We start from the raw sequence: 21035 nt of genomic DNA, 5'->3' as shown, positions 1-21035 counted from the left end.
TCCCCGGAGCTAAGGGGGTACGTGGAATGCAGACAGGCGGGGGACAAAGAATGGCAAGAACTGAAAAGAAACAAATGAAAAATATGAGAAATGAAGGAGAATATAAGTGTGTAAGAACGTAGATGTGTAAATGGCTGAGCAGACGCCAAGTCTTAGATAGACAGGTATGGGAATTTATGCACGTAATTGGTGCAGGGTGAAATAAATATAAGTGGCGTATAAACTAGGAAGAGCTCAGTCAGGAATGATGTAAACATAAAGAGAATATGTGATGAGGAAATAGGTATATTGAGACATGACAAGTAAAATAATGATGATGATAAAACCCAGATGAGAAAGTAGAAGCTGAATACGGAGGATGATAAGCCTAGAAAGTCCCGTGAAGGACACAGAGAAACAGATAAAGATGGTAAAAAGCAAGATAACTTACAGAGTAAGGATGATCCAAATGAGATAAAAGATAAGTATAGATCCATTGCCCCAAAGCACTACGCCATGTCCGTGTACCAAACAAGTCCGATGTCTGTGTTTACAAGTGATACTGGTGAGCAGGGAGCCTGAGGGCCTGAGCCAGAGGTGGTGGAACTGGTGGTGAGTTCCACCAAATTCCAGCTGAAAAAAAGCCCTGCGCCTGGGTAATAACCTGGCGAATCCAAAGAGAAATCGTAGACTTAGATGCTGCCAACCCTTTCTTGGGCCCTTCTGGCAGCACAAACAAGCTCTCGGTCTTATGAATCCAAGGTGATTTCTCTAAGTAAAACTTAAGTGCACGCATTACATCAAGAGAATGCAATAAATTTTCCTCCTCTGAGTGAGGATCTGGAAAAAAAGGAAGGTAGTACAATGTCCTGATTCAAATGAAGGGTGGACATCACCTTGGGCAAAAAACCTGGGTGTGGAAGTAGAATCACCCTATCTAGATGAAAAATCAAGAATGGCTCTTTACTAGAAAGAGCTGCTAGTTCTGATACCCTTCTTGCCGCAGTTATCACAATAAAAAAGACCAGTTTTCTGGTCAAAAGAACCAGGGGAAACTGCCCCAGAGGTTCAAAAGGCTGTTTTTGTAAAACTGCCAGCACCAAGTCCCAAGGACACAATGGTGGCTTCACAGGCGGAAGCAAATGTAACATTCCCTGGACAAAGGTCTGCAGCATGGAATGGGAAGCGAACGGTTCTTGGAAGAAAACCAACAAGGCTGAAATTTGCCTTTTATTAGTGCTCAAGGCTAATTGCATATCTACCCCTGCTTGAAGGAAAGCTAGAATTCTCCCGATGATATATTTGTGGGGATGCCATTTCCTGGCTTCACACCAGGCAATTTAGGATTTCCAGACCCTGTAATAAATATTTCTAGAGACTGGTTTCCTAGCGTTTATCAGCGTATGAACTGCAGGGCCAGATACACCCTGCTCCTTCAAGGTTAATGCTTCAATAGCAGCGGGAGATTAGGGAAGTTAACAAGTGGCTGAGGAGCTGGTGTAGTAAGGAGGGTTTCGGGTTCCTGGAGAACTGGGCCGACTTCTCAGTTGGCCACCGGCTCTTTGGTAGGAATGGATTGCACCTAAATGGGGAGGGTGCAGCCGTACTGGGTGAGAGGATGGCCATAGAGTTAGAGGGGCTTTTAAACTAGGTGATGGGTGGGGAGGGTACAGATGTAGAATTAGCAAGTGGAAAGCAAGATTCAGAGGGCACAAATGGGAACATTAGCGGTAGGGTGTTCAGAGCTCCTATACCCAGGGTGGGTATGGGGAAAAATCACAAGAGCAGCCTAAAAACGACATCAAACGAGGATATATGCAATCGGTCAAAATTACGAGGTTTGTATACCAATGCCAGAAGCCTGGCTAACAAGATGGGAGAGCTGGAGCTGCTGATGTTTGAGGAGGACTTAGATTTTGTGGGGATAAAAGAGACTTGGTTTGACAACTTTCATGACTGGATGGCGACCATTCAGGGGTACTCCCTTTATGGCAGAGATAGAGAAGGTAAAATAGGGGGAGGAGTATGTCTGTATATTAAGAACAGTGTACAGGTAAATATGAGGGATGATATTAATAATGGAGCTATGGACGAGGCAGAACTTAAAGGGGATGGCACTACAGGGAGGGTAATATTGGGCATATGTTATATGCCCCCCAACCAGAGGGAGGAGGGGGAGCCAGACCTGCTTTTACAGATAGGATTGGCAGCAAGGATGGGAAATGTCATTATAATGGGGGACTTTAATTATCCAGATATAGACTGGGCAGAAGGAACCACGCATTGAGCCAAGGCTCAACAGTTCCTAAATGTTTTGCAGGACAATTTCATGGGTCAGATGGTGAACGCACCGACAAGAAACAATGCGGTACTTGACCTACTGATTACCAACAATTCAGACCTGCTTACGGATATAGAAATACGGGGCAACTTAGGAAACAGTGACCATAGGTCAATAAGTTTCAGTATTAAATATAGTAATAGGAAACACAAGGGTAATATAAGGACACTGAATTTCAAAAGAGCCAATTTCCCAAAACTGCGCTCTCTGCTAGAAAATATCATATGGGATAGAACCCTGGGAACAAAGAACACGGAGGAAAAATGGGAGTGCTTCAAGAGCATACTAAACAAAGGGATTGGCCAGTGCATTCCAAAGGGAAATAAATTTAAAAGAGCAAAACTAAACCCTGGGTGGATAAACTCCAACATAAAAATGCATATTAATACTAAAGAAAAGGCCTTAAAAAAATACAAGGCTGAGGGGTAATTGACAGCATTCAAGCATTACAAAGAGTTTAATAAGAAATGTAAAGGCGAAATCAGGGCGGCTAAAATAGAACACGAGAGACATATAGCGGAAGAGAGTAAAAAGAACCCCAAAAAATTCTTTAAGTATATAAACAGTAAGAAAGAGAGGCCAGAACACATTGGCCCCATAAAAGACAACAAAGGAAATTCGACCACAGAGGACAGGGAAAAGGCGGAAGTGTTAAATAATTTCTTCTCTTCAGTCTTCACAAAAGAATTGGGGGCCTACACTAACCCAGCTTGTAATGCTAAACTAAATAATACACCTCAGGAAGTACCCCCATGGCTAACAGAAGATAGACTTAGAACTAAACTAGAGAAACTTAACATAAATAAATCACCGGGACCGGATGGCTTGCACCCGAGGGTTCTTAAAGAGCTCAGCCAGGTGATTGCCAGACCATTATTCTTGATCTTTAAGGATAATCTACTGACAGTTATGGTGCCAGCTGATTGGAAAAAAGCCAACGTGGTAGTCTACTGACGGGTATGGTGCCAGCTGATTGGAAAAAAAGCCAACGTGGTACCAATATTCAAAAAAGGGTCGAGATATATCCCAGGTAACTATAGGCCAGTCAGCCTAACATCAGTAGTCTGCAAGATTTTGGAGGGGATGTTAAGAGACTATATACAAGACTTTAGTAATGAAAACGGTATTATTAGTAGTAATCAGCATGGATTCATGAAAAATCGTTCTTGCCAAACCAATCTATTAACCTTCTACGCTGAAGTGAGCTGCCACCTAGATAAAGGTAAGCCTGTGGATGTGGTGTATCTGGACTCTGCAAAGGCCTTTGACACCGTTCCCCACAAACGCTTACTGTACAAACTAAGGAATGTAGGTATGGACCATAGGGTGAGTACCTGGATAGAGAACTGGCTCCAGGGTAGAGTCCAGAGGGTGGTGATTAATGGGGAGTACTCGTATTGGGCGGGTGTGGAAAGTGGGGTCCCCCAAGGTTCTGTCCTGGAACCAATCCTGTTTAATTTATTCATAAATTATCTAGAGGAGGGGATATCTAGTACAATCTCAGTATTTGCGGATGATACTAAACTAAGCATGCCAATATCTTCTATACAGGATGTGGAAACCTTACAAGCGGACCTGAACAAAATAATGGGGTGGGCAACTACATGGCAGATGAGGTTTAATGTTGAGAAATGTAAAGTAATGCACTTGGGCGTCAGAAACACGAAAGCAAGCTACTCACTAGGGGGGAAACCTCTGGGTGAATCTAAGATGGAAAAGGACCTGAGGGTACTGGTGGACAACAGGCTTGGCAGTGGCATGCAATGCCAGGCCGCTGCAAGCAAAGCGAACAGAATACTGGCATGTATAAAAAAGGGGATTCACTCCAGAAACAAAGAAATTATTCTACCACTCTACAAGACTCTGGTCCGGCCACATCTGGAGTATGCTGTCTAGTTCTGGGCACCGGTCCTCAGGAAGGACGTGCTGGAACTGGAGAGAGTCCAGAGAAGGGCAACAAAAACAATTAGGGGAATGGAGGGCATCGGCTATGAGGAAAGACTACAAGCACTGAATTTATTCTCTCTGGAGAAGAGACGACTGAGGGGGGGATATGATACCCATGTACAAATACTGTACTGGCGACCCTAGCATAAGGAACAAACTGTTTAGAGAAAGGGAATACAATAAGACACGTGGCCACTCACTAAAACTAGAGGAAAAACGGTCTAACCTTAAAATACGTAAGGGGTTCTTCACTGTCAGAGCAGTAAGGATGTGGAATTCTCTTCCACAAGCAGTGGTATCAGCAGGGAGCTTCGATAGTTTCAAAAAACTATTAGATGGGCACCTTAAAGACCACAACATACAGGGGTATACAATGTACGGTTAACAGCAAACACACACACACATCATAGGTTGAACTGGATGGACTGATGTCTTTTTTCAACCTCACAAACTATGTAACTATGTAACTATGTATTTTGCATAGCTTAATATCCACAGTATCATGCACATATTGGTTTGTCACAGCTGATACCTATCAGGTTATCCGCACAGGGTGAAACTAGTGTGTCAGAAAAACGAGCACAGAAATAATGCTTAACAGGATGTATTTTGCATAGCTTAACATCCATAGTCTCATGCAGAGACTCATATGGCACTCGGTCTCTGTTATCTTTTTAAAGAGAACAGTGCATAAAATATTTACAATCTGCAATTATGCCAGTAATTTTTACCTTCAAGGTTTGCTGTATGTGTAAATATTTTAAATTGGACTCACCAGTCCCGCCGCAGGATTCTGCTTTGAAACAGGAATCCAATCTTCAGCAATCACTGCAAGCTTTGTCTTGGAGACCTTCAAGGACTGAGTCCCCTTGAGGGGCCATGGTCTTGGACCTGTAGAGCACCCTGCACAGAGTGCCTTTGGGGTTTGGTATTCCAAGGGTCCGGGTCCCAGGGGCCAGCGCCTCAAAAGGACAGCATTACAGGCAAAACCTTGTATCTGCTTCCCGAGGCTCAGGTAGCATCTTTTTTAGTCCATTGACTGTTTAGGATGGATCTGATAGCTAACCCCCTAGATTCAGTAATCGGGGTATGTAGCATAATCTTCTTTCTTCTTTTTTTAAAACATAAGAAATATGTGGAGCGACTCTCCACAGTGACCATCACCTTTAGACACTGGTGAAAAAACTGAGGTACTTTCTGTGTGTGAGGGGTTATATAGGGGGACATCCTTTCTGATTGGTTGCCAGTGTCCTTCACCTATCTGTGGCTACTGTATATAACCCATATGTTATGATTTATGACTGTGTCCCATGATGTACGAAGATAAAGTCTTTTCATTTTGAACCCAATGCAAATAACCGAACCCTGACATGGGCCTAATGCTAACCTTAAACATCAAGCAAAATGTATAGCTATGATGATGATAAATGCTTTTTTTTTAAAGGTTAACTTTATTGTACACATACAAAGAATTACAAAACATATCATCAAAAATATTACATAGAGAAAGAACAACGAATAGTCCTGTCAGTGCTTATAATACATAGTGAATGGAAGAGATTCGTCATAATATTTACATATAACAGCAAGGGTCATGTAAGCTGTGAACATGTTATCTACCATTAATGTAGTATTATGGCAAAATGAATGTCACGCTTTTATTCATAGTATCCCGTCTTCGTCTATGTATTAGGAGATATAGTGCTATCAGAGTTCACCCAAGTATCCCAAACTTTATGGAATTTTCGAGGTCAGCCTCTAGCTTCATACGTCAATTTGTATAGTGGAAGTGCCTGATTGACCAATGTCAGCCAAAAGGCTACAGTAGGAGGAGTGGTGGGTTTCCACTGCATAAGTATGGATTTCTTGGCATAATATAACACCATGATATGAAAATAGCCTGGGCTATATACAGCGCTTGCCCCAAATTTATGAATAAAATATAAATAAATAAAATATAAATATAGGTTTGATATATACAAACTAATAGTGACAATATTCAGTGCTAAGTTGAGTGTTCAAAACAAATAATGGTACATAAAGTATATTAAAAGTCCAATAAGTAAACCATGATATTAATGTAAATAAATGGTGATTATAGTGCAAAGTGCTCCGTGCTCAATAATCAAAAGTTTGTGACTTTCGTGGCGTGGATTCCTTTTTTCCAGTGGCTTAGGTAGAATTGAATCATTTACCAGAGGTATTGGGTCTTATGTGCTGTATAGCACTAAGACCTACAGCGCTTGGAGGCCTTCGTGGCCAATGTGGGGTCCCCTTTTGGATACTCCTGGTGGGGTTTAGGCTCGGTCCCTTCTCACCTGGTCTCACTCCTCAGGGTAGGGGGTTGTAAAAAGAGAGGCTCCAAATAGTGTAATTTGTTTTAAAGAAGTTTATTTTCCAAACATATTAAAATGATGGGAGCAGCGAAAGGCTCCAAGGTACATGCAGCCGCTTCCTGGCACTTCCTGGCAGAGTGGTGAGCGGAGTGTTCCGGCTTGCGTTAGTGCGTAGCGTGCCGCCATGCGTTCCAAGACCTTGACGCGTTTCGTCACTTCCTGTGACGTTATCAAAAGGTAGGAAGGCACTATGCAATTGCTTATATTTATACGAAAGACACCGCTCTACACTCCGCCCTATGACAAATCAATTTACACGTATGCAAATTAGTTGTTATGGCTACGAAGACGCCGTGCAAACCAAAACAAACGGTAGTAAGTGTCGGTATTATAATATATACATTATAATATACATTATAATACGGACACTTACTACCGTTTGTAGTAATTTGTTTTAAAGAAGTTTATTTTCCAAACATATTAAAATATGCATTATAATAATCTTGGAACGCACGGCGGCACGCTACGCACTAACGTGGAACGCAAGCCTGAACACTCCGCTCGCCACTCTGCCAGGAAGCGGCTGCATGTAACTTGGAGCCTTTCTCTGCTCCCATCATTTTAATATGTTTGGAAAATAAACTTTTTTAAAACGAATTACATTATTTGGAGCCTCTCTTTTTACAACCCCATACCCTGAGGAGTGAGACCAGGTGAGAAGGGACCGAGGCTAAACCCCACCAGGAGTATCCAAAAGGGGACCCCACATTGGCCACAAAGGCCTCCAAGCGCTGTAGGTCTTAGTGCTATACAGCACATAAGACCCAATACCTCTGGTAAGTGATTCAATTCTACCTAAGCCACTGGAAAAAAAGAATCCACGCCACAAAAGTCACAAACTTTTGATTATTGAGCACGGAGAACTTTGCACTTTAATCACCACTTGCTATATTTATTTACATTAATATCATGGTTTACTTATTGGACTTTTAATATACTTTATGTGCCATTATTTGTTTTGAACACTCAACTTAGCACTGAATATTGTCACTATTCGTTTATATATATCAAACCTATATTTATATTTTATTTATTTATATTTTATTCATAAATTTGGGGCAAGAGCTGTATATAGCCCAGGCTATTTTCATATCATTCACTTTTCACTTTACAGCAGCTGCCACCCACTATTTATTCACTATTTATTTATTTATTTCATCATTCATTTATTCATTGGTTTAGCAAACCTTTCTTCCTAGGCGCGGGGAGATACACTTTTTAGCTTAGTGTCATCTTTTTTTCATAATATAACACCAGTCTCAAAAAAAGCTGAACATTTTTTCATAAGGATTCATCATCAATATACCCTAGAAGGCATCTCAAGGGATTGCATATGTTAGGTATCGGGGGAAATAGAGCTAATAAATGCAGTCCCCTCCGACCAGAACACCCTGACAGGTGGGCATTCCCACACCATATGGATGATAAATACTTAATTTTAACAACAAATACTGTCAAGGCAATAATAGTGGCAAACATAATACCACAGTAAACATATGATGGAAGATTTGGTTCATATATATATATAGTATGTCCAGATTATTAGAATTAGGAACCATACACCAAAGAATGTGGACCTAAATCAAATGACCCCAATATTTAGATGTTTGCTTTCACTTTCTAACCTGCACTAACACTTTAAAACACCAGAAAAATAACAGGTTGAATATGAGGGGTTGATACTGCTCAAACAAGCTACATATTTAACCGATCAGCTCCATTAGGTGGATCTTCTGAAGCAGATTCAATTTGCTATCCACATCGATAAATTCATACCAGCCAGCATTTTGTTGTGAAGGTAATGTGAAGAAGCCGACATCTGATACGTAATTCTGGTCAGCACAGGCTCCTCTAGATTTATGAAACAAGTAGGAGTACAGTATACACTATACTGTATTGTCAAACGTGTTGGGATGCCTCCCTTTACACATACATGAACTTTAATGGCATCCCAGTCTTAGTCCCTAGGGTTTAATATTGAGTTGGCTCACCCTTTGCAGCTATAACAGCTTCAACTCTTCTGGGAAGGCTGTCCACAAGGTTTGGGAGTGTCTATGGGATTGTTTGACCATTCTTCCAGAAGAAGTGGTCAGGCACTGACTGTGAGGTCAGGCACTGACTGAAGGCCTGGCTCGCAGCCTCCGCTCTAATTCATCCCAAAGGTGGAGTTCTATCAGGTTGAAGACAGGACTCTGTGCAGACCAGTCAAGTTTCTCCATCCCAAACTCGCTCGTCCATGCCTTTATGGACCTTGTTTTGTGCACTGGTGCGCATTCATGTTGAAACAGAAAGGGGTCATCCCCAAACTGTTCCCACAAAGTTGGGAGCATGAAATTATCCAAAATGTCTTGTTATGCTGATGCCTTAAAAGTTTGCTTCACTAGAACTAAGGGGCCGAGCCCAACCCCTGAAAAACAACCCCACACCATAATCCAATCTCCACGAAATGACTAGACCAGTGCACAAAGCAAGGTTCATAAAGAGATGGATGAGCGATTTTGGGGTGGAGGAACTTGACTGACCTCAACCCGATAGAACACCTTTGGGATGAATTAGAGCAGAGACTGTGAGCCAGGCCTTCTTGTCCAACATCAGTGCCTGACCTCACTGATGGTCTTCTGGAAGAATAGTCAAACATTCCCATAGATGACCCCTGTCTCCAGTGGAAGGGTTATTGTTGTTTGACAGTTCATTCCGTTAAACATGTTCTATGTGTGTATTTTCATGCTGCATTATGTTATGCATATTGCTTATATCCCCTGCGCGGGATTATTACAGCTATATCTTTTCTTATATTTCAATAAAAAATATTGTACCAGAAACATTCCTATAAACACACTCCTAAACCTTGTGGACAGCCTTCCCAGAAGAGTTGAAGCTGTTATAGCTGCAAAGAGTGGGCCAACTGAATATTGAACCCTATGGACTAAGACTGGGATGCCATTCAAGTTTATGTGGGTGTAAAGGCAGGCGTCCCAATACTTTTGACAATATAGTGTATATCACAGCACTGATTTGCGCCTTGGAAAGTTAAAAGTAGGTAAGTATACATCTGAATGAAATGGCTAAAGTTCATATAAATAAAATGTAGAAACTTTAAAATCAACATTTTTTAATTGAGACCATGAATTTCTGAAGTAATGTAGTGATTTACGGGGTCTCGTCAATTTCCATATTTGCTGTTTGCATTCCATGGAACATGCACTACAATTCATTCCCTTTTCATGTACATGATGCATGTCTTCTACTATTTCATTAATTTTCACAAGTCTAAAACACCTTTCTTACAATATCATATTGAGGCTCATGTATTGAAACCCTCTTTGTACCAGAGGCCTTTTTTTTTTGGAACATGCAAAGAGAAGAATTTGAGTTATATGACATTTACAGCATAAGCAAAGGTGAGTCTAATGATTTATTTATGTTTCGTTATTGTAGGGCCTGTTGTCTGCGTAATCTAAAATGTTCCTGATAACCACATCAGTAGCAAACCTGTTTGTTAAACGCTTTAATCTCATGAATGTGACAGAAGCATCCAATCATTTTATTTTGAATTTTTTTTACTTGTATCATTTTGTTATTATTGACAGCTACTTTAAAGCACATTGTACACAATAAGTTGGGGTTAACAACTTCTACAGCAGTAAAGGAGGCATGTCTACAGAAATATCACTTACGTTGTTTCGTAACACAATCAGTGGCATGGCAAAACAGAGTTAGCTGTGATAGGCAATGTTACTAGGGCCATAACCAAATGTACATTCCTTATCTTATTAGATTATTGGAATAGTCATCATCTTCAATCTATCAACTAAGGGAAACAATATTTGTTAAGTTATGTGAGTCATTTGTTAAAGTTGAACTCCATTAAAAAATGAAAGTTCCCCTTTGTTCATTTCCTCCTTCTCCCTCCTCCTTTTTTTTTTGGGTGGGAGGGGGCAGGTACCTTTTTCTGATATATACCCCTCCCACTTTCACTTGTCTTACCTACCTAAGAATAGCGGAAGTTGGCCACCCAACCCGCTCTGTCTGCACCCTCCCAGGACACATGTCCCAGGAGACTGCCGGATTCTGAAAGTACGTGTTGTGCATGTGCAGTGGGAGCAGGCTGTGAAGCAGCAGGAAATCACAACTGCTTCCCACAGTCAAGATGGTGGTGCCAGGGACCCAAAGACTAGCGAATAGGTGGCCAGGGCGAAGACAGAGCTGGATCCCTGGACTGGTAAGAGTCTGTTTAATAACAGTCAGTAGATACAGTATTTGTAGCTGTTAGCCTTAATCTCTAAAAAAAATGACGTCTTTAATATATTTAGTACCCTCCTAGGTAGGTGCTAGTGAGAGAGTATAGTTTTGAGCTCTGTCTGCTTACCAGGGAGGCTGCAGGTAAATCTATATTGTTCTCTGCCTACCAGAGAGCAGGATCTGTTAGTGAGGTCTGCTCATTGTGCTCAGTATGGGATTCATTCAGTCTAGAGAGTGTTTTACGATGGTCCACTAAGGAGGCATGTTGGACAGTGGGAGGAAACCTGATGAATGGGTGCATAGGTTTTGGATACAGTCCTGATGATTGGCAGAGGGCAGGCTGCCTTGGTGCATGTTGGGATACTGTATAAAAAGCCAGGAGCACATGTGGTTGGGGTCTTTCATTGGAGAGCGGAGTCCCAAAGGGAGGGGAAGGCTGCCTCCTCCTCTGTAGAGGTGCCATGCAGTCTCAGGAGGTCGTTCTGAGGGCCAGACTAGTAGTGGATAGGAGCTGAACCCAGAGAAGCTGACTGAGAGGGGAGACACTGGAGGTCCTGTTTCTGCAGTATCGTGAGTACAGGAACTCATGTTAAGGGGCCGGACCTGAGGGGGGGGGGCACCCCTGCTCATAGGATAGTCAGTGGATGGTTGTCAGCAGAAAGAATGCTAGGAAGAGCGTCCTGAAGGTAAGATATTTTCGTCAAGTCGTCTTGTAAGAGAGCGCAAAGAAAGCAAGAGACTGAACCCCATTTTATCTAAAGTGGCAGGATTAACAGCCTGGCTGTTTCATATCTACAAGCAGAGTTGTGAAGATAGAAGTCCTCAGACACTGTGAATAGTTAAACTGGAGTATCCTACTATTCCCGTCTCCTATCCCAATTACAAATAAAGAACAAAAAATCAACATCTCTAGACTGTTTATTCTTGCTAAGAGCCAACAGGAGTATGGAGAGATTCAGGAACTTTATCTACTCATAACTGTTTGCTGGTAACCAAGGGAGCCCGCAGAGTGAATACCTGACAGTCCCTCTGGGGGCAGTGCTACATATAGTAGGCAGGGCTAAATTTCTGCATAACCAACACATATCAAGGCCTAGGTGGAGGACTTGCAACAGCAGTACACCCCAAAACACACCATATTACTGTCATTACAACTTCCAGACTGTTGCTCTGCCTGCCAGTGCCATCTTGTTGGTTCATTATTGTTACTATCAATGCCTTTTTGTTGATGCAATAGGTGCTCTGTACTTACTGTTTCTGAACTCTGACTTTTTTTACTGGAACTCAACAGTTAGCAGAGTAGGTTGTCAGTTTACTAACCTTTACAGTCATTGGCCCCAAGCACACTGACACAGAGTGGATTCATTCTCTATTCCAAACCCTATTGCGCCTTGTCTGTCTAATGCCTCGTACACACGCAACGATTATCGGCTGACCGATCGTCCGACTTTTGTCCAGAGTGGTGTTTTGTTGGTTGGAATGTGTCTAGACTGCACACGAATTTTCTCGGCTAACAAAAATCTACTGCAGAAGTGATGTCATGTGCTGGTTTACTTTCCGTTTGTTTTTTCTTCTCTGAGCATGCCCAGTCTTGCTCATCAGATTTTTGTCTGCCGAAATCTGTACTGACTGACGGAAAATCGGCCCTTGTGTTAACGGCCAACAAAAATTTTATAGCCTGCACACCAGATTTTTTTCGGCCGAAAAGTTGGAGTCGGTTGTCGGAAACATCATACTAACAAGCCGAAATTCGGCCGATCGGACGTTGGACGAAAATTCACGGCCAATAATTGATGCGTGTGTACGAGGCATAAGAAAGCTGATCTAGTTAGTATATTTATAAGGCTAGCCAGTCAACTGGGCTAGATGAGAGCCTGCAAAAGATAGTAGGCCTTGAGGATTATGAAGTCTTGCCCTGACAGAAGGTATTATTAATGATATGGGGATGGTATGGTGCTTGGTCCAAATATGCTATAAAATACATAGAGTTTCTATATACACCTAAATAGGCATCCTTATAAAAACTGAAACATGAAATAAACAATATAAAAAGCCTTCTGTCATTTGTCCAATCGAAGTATAAACATTTGTGCAAAATTTTGAAAACTTGATTTTGGATTCCATTGTTTGGTAGCCATGGAACGATCACTGGTTACTCATTTAATTGAACTAAAGGAGCCACTATTTTTGAGACTCACTAGGATCAGAATAACCATGCAGGTGGTTTAATTGAACCAGGATCCTAGTAATCAGATTGAGCCAAAATGCTGTTTTAGAAATACCTGTAATTACTTTTATCACTATTTTAATTATTTACTGTATTCCTACACTCGTGTACTGCAGTGTTTTGTAGCTGCATTAACATCCTCATTATAAGATTCCAAGTTAATATTGTGGTAAAAAAAAAAAAACAGACAAAATATGTATGCAGATTTTAGATTTATTGCAGTCTTTACAGCTTCTAAATAAATTGCATTTTATGTATACATTTTAGTCATTTTAGGTTTTAAATAAAAGAAATAATGTTTTAGTCACCTTTATCAGACAGATTTAACAAATCAGTGCAAATAGTGGTGCTATGCAAAGATTGGTAATCCATACAATATAATCCAAACATCTTTTGGTGCAATAGAGTCAGGTCAGTGTAAAAGCAATTGTTGCTTACCAGAGATTTCTGAACCTTGTACAGTATGTGGCTTTTCCCTTACTGAATAAATGCACACATTTCAAGGATACACGTTTAAGACAAAACACAGGGTGCACTAGTACTATATGCTATGGGTTTGATTTACTAAAGGCAAAATAAATGTGTGTACTTTGCATTGCTATTTGCTCCAGAGCTCAGTAAATGAGGGGGAGCTCTGCTGACTTCCATCATCCAATCATATGCAAGCAAAAATACTGTTTTTTTTTAATTTTCATTGCATATCAGAAAAAGGAGATACATTGGTCAATGGGACTTTAAATGAGGCCAATCACTTCAAATTCCAGTAGTGCACATGATAGTGAATTTTTTACGTAATAAAAAATTACGTAGTAATTGGAACTGAAGGAACTCAAGCACCCTTCCATTAAAAGTGATAAATGACCAACCTTTGGAAAACAGATCACCACTGGCCTATGTGCCATCACCTATGTACTCAAATTATGTATTTACTCTATTATGGATACCTGGTCCGCCCTCCACTTGCCCTCGGGATCCGTTTGGGTCACATCACCACAGCTCCCGGGGTGGACATTCCCTGACACCCCCCACCCACACGGCTGCAAGTCTCCCCTTCCCCCTCCCCTTCCCTCTTTTGAGCTGACCTATTAATTTGTGCATCTACTCCTGAGGAAGTGGACATTGATCCATAAAACGCGTAGAGTAAATTAAAAAAAATCATGTATACAAATATCAATATATTTTTATGAAGTTAAAGTGTCTATGATAATTATTCAATATGGATCAGCTCAATGAAATGTTTTTTTAACGTTTTATCATGTCTGCAAAATTGTTACTATGTAATTTGTTATTACGCAAAAAATTCACTATCATGTGTACTAATGAAATTTGAAGTGATTGGCCTCATTTAAAGTCCCGTTGACCAATGTTTCTCCTTTTTCTGTTTACATTATTGGGATGGAGGTCTCTCACTTCGGTGCCACAGGCCACATCCATTTTTCCTCCATTGCATATCATTCAGGTTTTCTTTGCAAAGCTCTAGAGCAAACGCCCTTGCAGAGTGCAACTGCACCTGCAAAGTGCACAGCCTATTCGCCTTTAGTAAATGAACCCCTATGTCTGATGATGTGTTCTCAGCCATAGATATTTGAAACATATAGACAATAAGGTAGATGAAAGAGCCCCAATTTATTGTAGTGAGTAGGTAAGTGTCTAGAGGTAACTGCTTGATATCCTTTACTATTAGGTTTCCTTCCTTTTTGTTTTTGTAAAGATATTTGAAACCCTTGCAACAATTGTTGACTGTTCAAGTAAATTCTTAATAGTTAAAACTTTTTGCAAAAAAAGATTTTATGTAAGCCAAAGAAAAAACTTTAACCTATTAATTGTTTAGAACATATTTAATAACTACTGGTATAAAATATAAACACTTCAAGGAGTATAGTTCTATAAATATTGTAAAAGTGGGCTCTTTATTAACATGAAATGGCCATAATGCTCCCGGTAGCCTTAGACCATACCATGTACAACTTGTATAACAGTGTAAATTTGCTGTCCCCTCAAAATAACTCAACACACAACCATTAATGTCTAAACCGATGGCAACAAAAGTAAGTACACCCCTAAATTAAAATGTCCAAAGTGTCAATATTTTGTGTGGCCACAATTATTTTCCAGCACTGCCTTAACCTTCTTGGACATGGAGTTCACCAGAGCTTCATGGGTTGCCACTGGAATCCTCTTCCACTCCTCCATGATGGCATCACATAGCTGGTGGATGTTAGAGACCTTGTGCTCCTCCACCTTCAGTTTGGGGATGCCCCGCAGATGCCCAATAGGGTTTAGGTCTGGAGACATGCTTGGCCAGTCCATCACCTTTACCCTCAGCTTCTTAAGCAAAGCAGTGGTCATCTTGGAGGTATGTTTGGGGTTGTTATAATGTTGGAATACTGCCCTGTGGCCCTGTCTTCGAAGGGAGGGTAACATACACTGCTTCAGAATGTCACAGTACATGTTGGCATTTATGAACTGTAGCTCCTCAGTGGTGGCAGCACTCATGCAGCCCCAGACCATGACACTCCCACCACCATGCTTGACTGTAGGCAAGACACACTTGTCTTTGTACTCATCACCTGGTTGCCGCCAAACACCATCTGAACATGTCCTGTGATCTTGTGATCTTGGTCTCATCAAATCACAGGACATAGTTCCAATAATCCATGTCCTTAGTCTGCTTGTCTTCATCAAACTGTTTGTAGGCTTTCTCGTGCATCATCTTTAGGAGAGGCTTCCTTCTGGGATGACAACCATGCAGACCAATTTGATGCAGTATGCGGCGTATGGTCTGAACACTGACAGGCTGAACCCCCCCCTTCAACCTCTGCAGCAATGCTGGCAGCACTTGTACGTCTATTTCCCAAAGACAACTTCTGGATCAGACGCTGAGAATGTGCACTCAACCTCTTTGGTCGACCATGGCGAGGCCTGTTCTGAGTGGAACCTGCCCTGTTAAATCGCTGTATGATCTTGGCCACCGTGACGCAGCTCAGTTTTAGGGTCTTGGCAATCTTCTTATAGCCTAGGCCATCTTTATGAAAAGCAACAATTCTTTTTTTCAGATCCTCAGAGAGTTCTTTGCCATGAGGTGCCATGTTGAACTTCCAGTGACCAGTATGAGAGAGTGAGAGCGATAACACCACATTTTTCACCCCTGCTCCCCATTCACATCTGAGACCTTGTAAGACTAACGAGTCACATCACCCTGGGAAGGGAAAATGGCTAATTGGGCCCAATTTGGGCATTTTCACTTAGGGTGTACTCACTTTTGTTGCCAGCGGTTAAGACATTAATGGCTGCGTGCTGAGTTATTTTAGGGGGACATTCTGTTATACAAGCTGTACACTCACTACTTTACATTGTAGCAAAGTTTCATTTCTTCAATTTTGTCACATGACAAGATATAATAAAATATTTACAAAAATGTGAGGGGTGTACTCACTTTTGTGAGATACTGCATGTAACTACTTTTGAAGATCCCTGATATCTCTGTATGCATAGATCTTTACCCACACATTACACATACATTACTGTACATATTATTCATATATAGCTTAGTAAGCTTTTGTCATTTGATATACAAAAATAGTTAATTTTTTAAATTACTGGATTGATATAATTGTTTTAATAAAGTTAGGTGGTATTAGTAAAATCCATATATACATTTCCTAACATAAATTTTAACAAAATATGATGCTTTTATTTATGTAGTTCTAGTTGTCTATGGACCAGTGACATGTTATACTGTATAATTATTTGAAAAGTCAAGCGTTGAATAGAACTATACACATTTTTGGGTTTGATCTTCTGCTGGGTCTTTACAGGTGCTGGAGTGGGGATACTATCCCCCCCCTCCCCCCTTCCCCCAAATTTTTGTCTGGGTCTCTCTAAACTCTTCATGATGGTGGAAGACGTTGTCATTTGGGTGTCAGTTGGGTTTAAAGACTTGGTAGGCAATTAAAGCCAGTTTATAAATGTCTGTTCTGGGTATAGTTCGGCTTTAAAGTGACACCCTGAACTGGCCGCTGCATTACACAAATTAATTGAACATTCCTACTTTTAATATCTACTTAAAATGACCATGTAGTATTGAAAGACTGAATTTAAAGGGGATCTGTCGTGAAACATTTGTAAGGGACTTTAGATAAAAGCCGCAAGTCTCCTACTCTTGGGTGACGTACTATTGCTAAGGCACCAACATGAACCCTAATTAGAACCCTGTGCCTGTACTGGTATTCAGCTTAAGGGGCAGTAATAAACAACTTCCACCTGCAGATTATCCTAGGTATTCTGCATTGCAACATTGTAAATTTGGAGATACGCTAACAAATTAAATTTTTATATGCGTAACCATAACAATCCATAAGGCACTAATGCATTAGCTAGTTATTGGCCAAGAAAGACATGGTAACGCATGCTGGTGCGCTGCAGTGCTATTCATTCTAGAAGGCACCCCAACACACCTTGCCGACGGTCTAACCTGCAAAAGGAATAGAACGCTATAATATGACAATTTTGCTATTGTCCTTTCTTTTTCCTGTCAAGTATTAGAGAAGGGGGAAAGTAAAGATGATTCGACTATCAACCCTCCATTATATTATCCTTAGTAAATACGCTTATTATGATTGTACTTAGCTACATCAGGACTGTACCATGTCCCTTTCTTCTTCTTCAGCAGAATGCAGCACGTGGTAGTTTTCATGGTGGCTGGTCTGCTCCCAAGTCATATCCCCATTTTCATTGGTGGTGTCTTTATGACAGTAGGAATATCGATGGTTCATGTGCTGAGAGAAGGAGCCAGAATGTGAGAATCTCTTGCCACATTTGTTACAGCAATAAGGCTTTTCTCCGGAGTGCAGGCGGACATGTTCAATGAGGTGATGCTTGTGCTTGAAGGCCTTGCTACAAACTTCACATTGATGAGGCCTATTACCTAAACACACAACATATGTTCAAGATGAGGAACCAAAATGACATCAGCAGTAATCTACCATCCTCAGGAAAAGGAAATATTCAAGACAAATCATAAATTCAGAACTGGTTGTTTGTACGTCATGCCTTTTATATAATATCTCATAATATTCATTATTATGGTAATAGTTATATCACTGACTCATTTAGAATCTCCATCATTTATGCTCTCTGGGGTAAATTAGAGACTGATGATATAAATATCACTTTGGTTACAGGAATTATGCAATGTATGGTAATGCATGCAATATAGTGCCTTATAGCGTAATACCTCTATTTGTGCACATCTTGCTTCTTACCAAATATATTTCACAATTTAGAAGGGTTGCTAACATAGCTGAGCAATTTTCCAGGCAGATGCAGATTACGTGAAGCCTGGCCCCTGGACTGTTTTCAATTCAGTGCCCCTTACCCAGTGTTGGGGTAGTCACTGAAAAAATGTAACTAGTTACTAGTTACTTCTGTAAATTGTAACGAGATTACTTTACTAGTTACTGCATTTGAAAAGTAACTTCACTACTTATTACTTTACTTTCTTTTTTCTTAATTGACCGTGTAGAAGAAGATACATGACACTCTTTCTGCATAGAGTTTATTGTATAAACACAGGCTTTGGGAAACATGAGAACAAAACCTGAAAAAACAGAATAAAACATAAAGTGCAACAAAAAGTCATAAACTTCATCCCTCTCTATTCTTCGAAATAACGATTGTATCGCACGGCTTGGGTAATGCAGGAAAGCTCATTCCTATAGCCTAGTAAAGTAGTGTAGTTACCTCCTATAGCCTAGTAAAGTAGTGTAGTTACCTCCTATAGCCTAGTAAAGTAGTGTAGTTACCAATATTAGTATTGTAACTAGTTACGTTACTTTGTTACCAAAAAAAGTAATGTAGTTACTGTAATCCGTTACTTTGTAACTCGTTACCCCCAACACTGCTCTTACCCCAGCAGTGCTGCTTACATGACTTAATAAACCCTAAAAGCAGCAGGAAGGAGGCCTGACCAATTCTATAAAATATGCACACACTAAAATGAAATTTCTAGTAGAAAGCATGGCAAGGTCATTTACCAAGATAAGGGTATTTTTTTACATTTTGAATTTTTTATGCTACAAAAACAAATGAAAAAACAAAAAATAAAAAATTAAAAGAAACGTTATATAGGTGAAATAAAAAAAAAATAATTAAATTGGTAAAAAACAAACCAGTTAATCCGAGAAATGGAAGAAGACATAACATTTTATGTAATTATTAAAATCAAATATAAATTTTAACATTTTCCTGTGTTTTTTTTTTTTTTTTAATCGGCAACTTCAATAAAATAATTACTGGTGATCCTTGCCATGAAGGTTCCTATTTAGGCATTTCCTGTTATAGATGAAAATATTCTGTCCCTTAAAGATATCTCACCATGCATATCAGACTGAAATACACCCTGTTACAGAGTGCTGAAGCACCCCTTAAAGTATAGCTAAAGGCAAAACTTTTTTTTTTGTTTCAGATAGAGTGGAGATGGATTAGAACACCTGGCAGTTTTTATTGCTGTCTGTGCCCCTGTTAGTGGGATTCACCCTCTCTATTCCTGTTTACCATTATGATTGAAAGTGAAAGAAAATCCCAAATTTTGGGTTGTCCCCAGAAAACTAATGAAGGGTGAAATCTTCCAATGGGGACATTGTTCTGATGACCTGGGGGTCCCCAAGAAATTCCCTTTATTTGCAGGGATTTCCTCTTACTTCCTGTTAGACTATTGGACAGGAAATTAAGGTATATCTCCGCAATGAGTCACAGATGGCAAAGAAAATACATGCTTTATCCAAAATGAAAAAATAAAGTTTTGCCTATAGTTCTATTTGAATCTCACACATGTGTTCCTATGTCATCACACTATCACATGGGCTTCTGATGGAGGGGTTTGCGTGGAGAATTGTAGTTTATTCTAACCTTTAGAATGTATCAACGTGCATAAACACGCCTAGCCTTAATGTGAGTTTATGAGTGTTCAGGTGCTTTTGAACATTTTTTGCTCAAAGCTCCTCTCTTGAAAGTGACTTTTTTATTCTGCCTCTAAACTCCTGTACAGGCTTATGTTGTGTATGGGCACACATGGCTAACATTAACCACTTGACCTCCAGAAGAATTACCCCCTGGTGAACCAGACAGTATGGCTGACCCCAGAGGTCCTGGAGCTGCTGACTGAAGGAGTTGGGGGCTGAAGTAAATCTGGAAAAACAGTGTCCGTGAGTACAGAGGAACTTGCCCGGAGGTCTGCCCGGGAAGGGGACCAGTCCGTAGTGTAGAGTCAGTTTCAGCACACAGAGAGAGAGTTAAAGGGGGTGCCAAATTTAAAGCTCTGAAGAGAATTTCAAGCAGGAACACTTAAAATACCTTCACCTTAGTGGCAGGGTGAAGCTGCGGCCTTGCTGCACTCTAAAGTCAGTTGTCCTCGATATTGTGAATGGTTGTCAGTTGGAGTATCCCACTCATCCCTTCTCCTATCCAAGTTCTCAAAAAAAACACAAAAACCACATCCCCTGGACTGATCATTGACTGAGCCAAGGACTTAAAGTACTAATTTCCTGCTATCAGGTTCTAAGGGTAACCCAGGGGATTCCAAAAAATGTTATATCCAGCAGTCCCCTAGGGGGCAGTGCTACACGTATATTGATTGGTTTGCGCAAAAGTTATAGTATCTACAAACTATTAGATATATTTATGGTATGTTTATTTATTCGTTATAGTAATGGCGGCGATCAGCGACTTATAGCGGGGCTGCGATATTGTGATGGACAAATCGAGCACTAATTGACACTTTTGACACTTTTTTGGGAACCAGTGACACTAATACAGTGATCAGTGCTAAAAATATGCACTGTCACTGTACAAAGGACACTGGCTGGGAAGGGATTAACATCAGGGGTGATCAAAGAGTTAACTG

The 21035-nt window shown here is 40.6% G+C and overlaps 1 protein-coding gene across 1 annotated transcript in view; it reads right to left on the bottom strand.

Moving 5' to 3' along the window:
• Nucleotides 1-17460: 17460 nt before the first annotated feature.
• LOC309547301 (uncharacterized protein) overlaps nucleotides 17461-21035 on the bottom strand; it is a 137480-nt gene continuing 133905 nt past the window's right edge. Inside the window, exon 7 of the mRNA XM_082247134.1 lies at nucleotides 17461-18059. Within this exon, the coding sequence (XP_082103260.1) occupies nucleotides 17767-18059 (293 nt within the window). The 3' untranslated portion in view covers nucleotides 17461-17766. The remainder of the gene's footprint in view (nucleotides 18060-21035) is intronic.

The sequence above is a fragment of the Pelophylax lessonae genome (genome assembly GCF_965119305.1).
Source record: "Pelophylax lessonae genome assembly, chromosome: 2".
In the NCBI taxonomy this organism is placed as follows: domain Eukaryota; kingdom Metazoa; phylum Chordata; class Amphibia; order Anura; family Ranidae; genus Pelophylax; species Pelophylax lessonae.
This window is presented reverse-complemented; position numbering and strand designations above follow the sequence as displayed.